Raw genomic sequence first — 6,106 nt, forward strand, 5'->3', positions numbered from 1 at the left:
ATTTTTAGGACTTTAATATCAAAAGTGAGTCTGATTTGATCAACCATCTCAGGACGGGGCCCTAAAAATAACAAAGCCGTTAAATTGGAAATGAACTCCCATGATTAAATCTGTTGTCTTTAAATTCACTATAAAGCAAGCGTCGAGGACGCAATACACCCATATTAATGCTGTGATTTGTAAGGTTTATAACCTTTTGACTTGATTTACAACCTATACTTACGTGTCATCGACCTCATAGCAGGATAAGTTCACCGTACGGGATGATGACCCGGCATGTTTATTTAAACAAAAAAGCATATTTCGATTGAAAGACTACCAACCTGTGGAGCAGTCAAGGTTGTAGTAGTACAACGATCCATCCCCAGTGACGGTAAAGAGATAGGTGAGTCCTTCAAACTGTGCAATGGTGATGGAGCGGGGTAGGATTGCAATGCCTGAGGTGGGAGTCATTGTGGGCAGAGGCTCTATGCAGACTACTTCTAGGGAGGGGAGCTTGAGAAGCGCAACCCCATGGCCCATCCACATTCCCACGACCACGTACTCTGGCTCTAAGTCATCGAGAGGATCCCCAGAGTTGGAGGAATCCATCGCCTCTTCCTCATTATTACCGATCCTGACAGAGGGCTTGACGCTGCTCACGGGTGACTGAAAAGCCGAGGAGTAAATGGCTGCTTTTGCCGCAACCGATCTGTCGAAGGGTGTGAGGTCAACGCATGCAACTTCGTGTGGGAGAGCTGCATTGCTAAAAGTGATAAGGTTTATTAGGACCGCTTCCAGCTAAGCTATTTGACCATGCAAGTCTTCGGTCACCTATGATCTAATCTACATGCTGGGGCCATCGCATCTATATCATCAGTATCTCAGCCCCCATTTCGTAGTAAAACTACCTTGTGACTATTATTTCTTGTAACTTCTTCAGAGGTGACTCCTGGCTCCTGCCCTGCCGTAGATCGGAAGAGAGAAGTACGTACTTGATCCAATCAGCACAATTTATGCAACCAGCAGCAGAGAAGTGTAGAGGTCGTCATTTCAATCTAGCGGTACTTGTGTAGTAGAGCGAATATTTGCCTTAAAGCGATTCGACAAATATCAGGTGTTTAGTTAAACCTAAGCTCCTTCACCACTTAGTTCACTAGGTGATAGTAGACAGGAGATTCGGTTGAGTAGGTAGCAGACACCACCAACAGATTCACCAAATAAACAAGAATCGTGTTGTGGTGAAAATTCAATTTCGGACTGAGATTTCGTACTTTACAAAGCCACTATACTGAACTATTTTGGCCATCAGAAATAAATAGCTTTTTACCAAACTCAAGTGCACATTTTAATGAAGTGAATCACCTGAGGCAGTCATTAAGGACACAAACTTAAAACACTCCTTGTCCATTTAACATTTGTTGAGATATCCAGATCTGCTGCAGCTACCTTCAACTAGCTTACCTGCCCGATCCAAATCCCCTAACAGAAGGAAACTTCTCAGACTATCGATAATATGCTGTACGCGTCAATAACCACATCCTTCCTGGCCAAAAATTTCGATAGTGTTTCAAAATGCGAAATTTTGAGCCATCCGGATTTCCACCAATGTTGGAATAAAATTGCACTTTTAAAACTGCCAGAAATATTAGAGACGGTTAAAATAAAACTCTATTGCATAAGGAAGCTAGATACCTAGTGCTAGGACTAGATATCAAAAATTAGAAAACTTGGCAAACGAGTTTCCGTCGTTGGTTTTCGAAATGGAAATGATTTGGGATCACCGACAAAGTCAATTTGAGAGGCACTCGTTGTCTTGACACATTTTATAACGAATTTCGTGGATGCCTTATCAACATCATAAACCTTGAGTGAATCATGCTCATGCACGTTTCAAGTACCCTGTGTTAGAGTACAACCTTAAATGATATCATCGGAGTAGCTTATGTGTAAGCCATATCGGTTCTTTTAAAAGAACACACTTTACAATAATCTTCCTGCTTCTGTCGGTAGCACCTATTGGACAAGAAGTAGATTTACCCAATTTGAGTGAATTCCGGAGCCTCTGGCGTTCCCGTTATGCGTAGGGCAAAGAGATCTGACCCACTGGCTACCACAACGTAGTCACCATGCGAGGCAAGAGAGGAAACAGATCTATCAGTCGGTGAACGCCACTTAGCCAGGCATCCCCTACCCATGAGGCCCTGTATACCGATGAGTCGCAGACCATACGTGGTCGCCTGCAGAAGAAGAGACCTGGGATTCTGTTTGTAACCACTCGGGTAGACCACATCACAGTGAAGGGTTTGTTCTGCTAGAATAAAACCCTCCAACGTGAGAGATGCTAAGCAATCCTCTGCTATACACGCCAGTCTGTAAGAAAAACAATCCCACTAACAGTGACTGAGGTCAAAATTACAAGCGCAATGTTAATAATACTTTAAATTATTCTTAAATATTCCACTCTAGATTACTGAATTCCACTTCCCCAAGTCACAGAAACAGGTAGTAAATTGTCTAACATTCTTTCCTAATGAAGCACAGCAAAGTTAACGCAATCGACTGCAGTTGTGTTTTCAATTACGTTACGTTTGATGGATTTTCAACATTTGATGGTATATAACTCAACCAAACCCCAATAAAAACCGCATGAAAAATAAATGCACTGGGTGCTATTGATGTTACTGTAGTAAAGAAAGACTTACTGAGATCGATTGATTAGTGACACGATGATGGAGTCATCATAAGTATCTGATTTGAGTTGAAAACACCAAACACCTGGCGAAGAAAATTCATGCTTTAATATTATTGAACTAGACTTCAATTTGTAAAAAAATTGACGTGGAGTGAGCAGCAAACCTTTGATATCCACCCTGTCAATAGTAGCACGCTCCTGAATGCCAATGCCATTTCTAATGACACGCAGGCTGCCCTCCTTGTAGCAGCCGGAACAGGTGATAAGTTGGCTCTGCCCGTCGTTCTCAAAGAAGACCATATCGACAATGGGACCGATGTTTGTGAACTCTTCAAGAATTGTAATGTAGCTGTTTTTGTCGGGATCGATTTCTGGATTCAGTTGAATCAACTGCGAATCACCCAAGTAGGAGCCGATGAAAACCACACCGTTGTCCAGGTAAACGATAGACTCTGGGATAGCCGTCTCCCCTGGAAAATAAGCAGTAAGGGAATAGTCTCTGCAAAAGCTCATTCTTGAGTTAATGCCAAACCTTAGCCAGAAATCTTGGAGAGGTTCTTCACTACATTACTACCGGTTAGCATGTCTAACTCACCGCGATGTAATAACAACGAAACATTAATCTGTGAGATGACAGTCTTCAGGCAATGCTTTGCATTAAAGGTAATTTTAAGCATGAGATTAGGTTATTGTCGATCTACCAAGAAGCTCAATGCGTATGGAGCCGATGCGTGGACTGGCGTGAGTCATGTCACGCGATGTCGACGGTATCGGTCGGATAGTTTTCTCATCCTGCGGCAAGAGGTGGACCATGTAAAGACGGCCAGCTATATCTCCCAGAAGGTAGCGTCTTGAATCCACCTTGGCATAACAGACTATACGGCTGTTCTAAAGTATTAAAAAGATCATAAAAACGTAACCTTAAAAAAACAATTTATCTCTGAGCGTTAATAAAAAAAGCATCAATTCGTACCTGGGCTTGAGGTATGTACTGAGAGATGTGAAAGGTCTCACGGGTGTGATAACAAATAATACTGTCGCCTACTAAGATAAAACCATTATAAGGGGCAGGAACAGGGATGAGGATTTTTGAGCTGGTTTCGATGGAATCAACATTTACAGGCACGGAGCGCAGGATTGGGTCTTTGCCAAAGATATCGTACATCTTTATGGAGGCGACCATATCATCCTCATAGATCAACGCAAAAGTGGGTGTTGCATAACCGTGTAAGAAGACCATATCCACAATTTGTGTCTCCTCAATTCTAATTAGCAAGGTAACCAAAGTAACACACAACCCACCTAACGCTTATGGACATTGCTTGTTGATCGACTTTGTTTAAAGGGTCGCGAGGCCCAGAAAGATTTGCAATTGGAATAAGCTTCAGCATCCCATAGTACATCCTGATTACAATGTATGTAGCGCCAGGGTCCACCAACGCATCGAAGCCTTGATCTAACATACGTGCAGCACTATCCTATATTACAGAAAATTAGCTCATTCATTTGTGAAGACATACAGCAATGCTCGCCGACATGATTGTAACAAATTCGATTGAGTCGTTCTTACGTATGCATTCTATGATGGCTATGTCAGCTTTGTGAGTGAGTATGAATAAGAAATCGCGCCTCCAAAGTTTCTGACGAAAAAACAGAGCAGTGAGAACGCTGGCATTTAGTGGCACGTCATGTATCAGCTTCAGACCCTCGCTTGTAACATCATAAAGTTCCAGGTAAGAATTTTTGATGATAAGGAGATTCAGGTCATTAGGACTTGTAAAATTTCCTAAAACCATCAAAAAAAAGTTTGCATACTCATATTCCTTAAGATACGTCATGGACCTATCAACCCGTTTTACTAAATAGTTGTAATAAAAGAAAAATTGAAAGAGCCCTAACACATCTGCAAGTCACTGAGATGGACAACATGACGCAGCAATGAGAACAGTAGGTTTTATCTTCTTACATCGTAACTATACCTGTAAGAGCTTTTGTAACGGAAGTCGAACGCTGCGTTGTCACATGGTAAAACTGCGACATGATCGTACAGACGAGCAGTGCAGAATGCAAGGCTAACTGTAATAACCGGTCATTCCGTGATTGGTTATAGTGATTTAATGATAAGTCAAAATTAACCCTACCGAAGAATTTGAGTTCTTGCTATTCTTGGCCTCGTTTTAGTCGTACTTAAAAACGGTGTGCATTTGGAAAGCCCAAGACGCATAACTTACATAGGTATCTCCAGAAAGAAAAGGGATGAACTTTACTATGTAACCATTATTTGATACAATACTTTCGTACATCTCATGCCAATTTTTACAACAAATTACATTGAACCTCCCCATGTGTAGCCCAGTGTGCAAATCGTTTCCTGATTATCAAAAGGAGCACCCGTTTGTAAAGGCAAATTGTACTCAAATTATGCTCCTTTTTACCTTAATAATAGTGCTAAGCAGGTGAAAAGTGATTCAAAACGCCTTACAAAAATGATAGGCAAAATGCTACACGTATAGCGCACCATGTCCTCCCTGAAGACAATAGAATATATGATACTTGGGCAGATTACTTAGTTCCAGCATACAGTAGGGGTAAGGGCTATCGGCATGGCCCATAGGCCAGCCAAACCGGCAAAGGCACAATAGCCAAAACAAAGGAGGCTTTTATCAAAACTGAGGGTTGAACAACCAACATATTACAATTATGAAATGAAATGAGCTGTAGTGGCTTTCCCTACGATCACCTGTAAAACTAACTTTGACCCACATATTTAAAGCACTTAAAATCCGTGCCCTGCGCAGTTAATGAAGCTACCTATCCATTCAAGTTTACTTAGGGCTGCTGTACTACTGAATATTCGCATATTTCTGCCCCTTTATAATTGGCCGCTAATGATTACAGGTAAAGCTCGTACTTGTGGTGATTTCTGAAACCAGTTGGCGTATATTTATCTGTATAGACCTTCTAGATGGAAAGCAGTCGGTCTTTATAGACCCCGTGGCTGAGCAGATGCCATTAAACTCTGAGGGGAAAATGAAATGCCCTTCGCGAATGACTCCTGTTTTGAGAACATTTTTACAAAACCTGTGCAAAAGAAGATGTTTTCTTTAACTAAGATGATCAGTCCGAGGGTATGAAGGCTAAAATACAGAAGAGAAGTGCTGAAATTTTTGTGATCAAAGATGCACTACTCAAGGGCTGCAATTGTGTCGCGCGAGTAACGCTCTGTGATTGGTAACCGGATTAAAAGCAACCGAAATTCAAATGATCAGAGATATTTTTCAGCTTTGTAAGGGATGAGCTATAAGCATTAGTTATCTATTCAAAACCCCTTTTACTAACCGGTGCATTCCTACACTCTGTTTGCTGGACTTTTGTTGTGTATAAAAAGGCACGTAATTAAGTCGATTAAAGGGTACTACAAATCCAACCAAA

General features: G+C 41.5%; 1 protein-coding gene across 1 annotated transcript in view; it reads right to left on the bottom strand. All coding sequences in view use genetic code 11, as the record gives it.

The window, feature by feature from the left end:
- Positions 1-4,714, bottom strand: part of EGR_05525 (DNA damage-binding protein) — a gene marked incomplete at both ends in the record, with an annotated part of 7,905 nt that extends 3,191 nt beyond the window's left edge. Inside the window, 9 exons of the mRNA XM_024494774.1 lie at positions 324-745; positions 2,020-2,352; positions 2,685-2,757; positions 2,839-3,144; positions 3,376-3,562; positions 3,648-3,939; positions 3,977-4,152; positions 4,195-4,460; positions 4,654-4,714. Of these exons, the coding sequence (XP_024350822.1) occupies positions 324-745; positions 2,020-2,352; positions 2,685-2,757; positions 2,839-3,144; positions 3,376-3,562; positions 3,648-3,939; positions 3,977-4,152; positions 4,195-4,460; positions 4,654-4,714 (2,116 nt within the window). The remainder of the gene's footprint in view (positions 1-323; positions 746-2,019; positions 2,353-2,684; positions 2,758-2,838; positions 3,145-3,375; positions 3,563-3,647; positions 3,940-3,976; positions 4,153-4,194; positions 4,461-4,653) is intronic.
- Positions 4,715-6,106: the final 1,392 nt, after the last annotated feature.

The sequence above is a fragment of the Echinococcus granulosus genome, assembly GCF_000524195.1.
Source record: "Echinococcus granulosus chromosome Unknown EG_S00041, whole genome shotgun sequence".
NCBI classification, from domain to species: Eukaryota; Metazoa; Platyhelminthes; class Cestoda; order Cyclophyllidea; family Taeniidae; genus Echinococcus; species Echinococcus granulosus.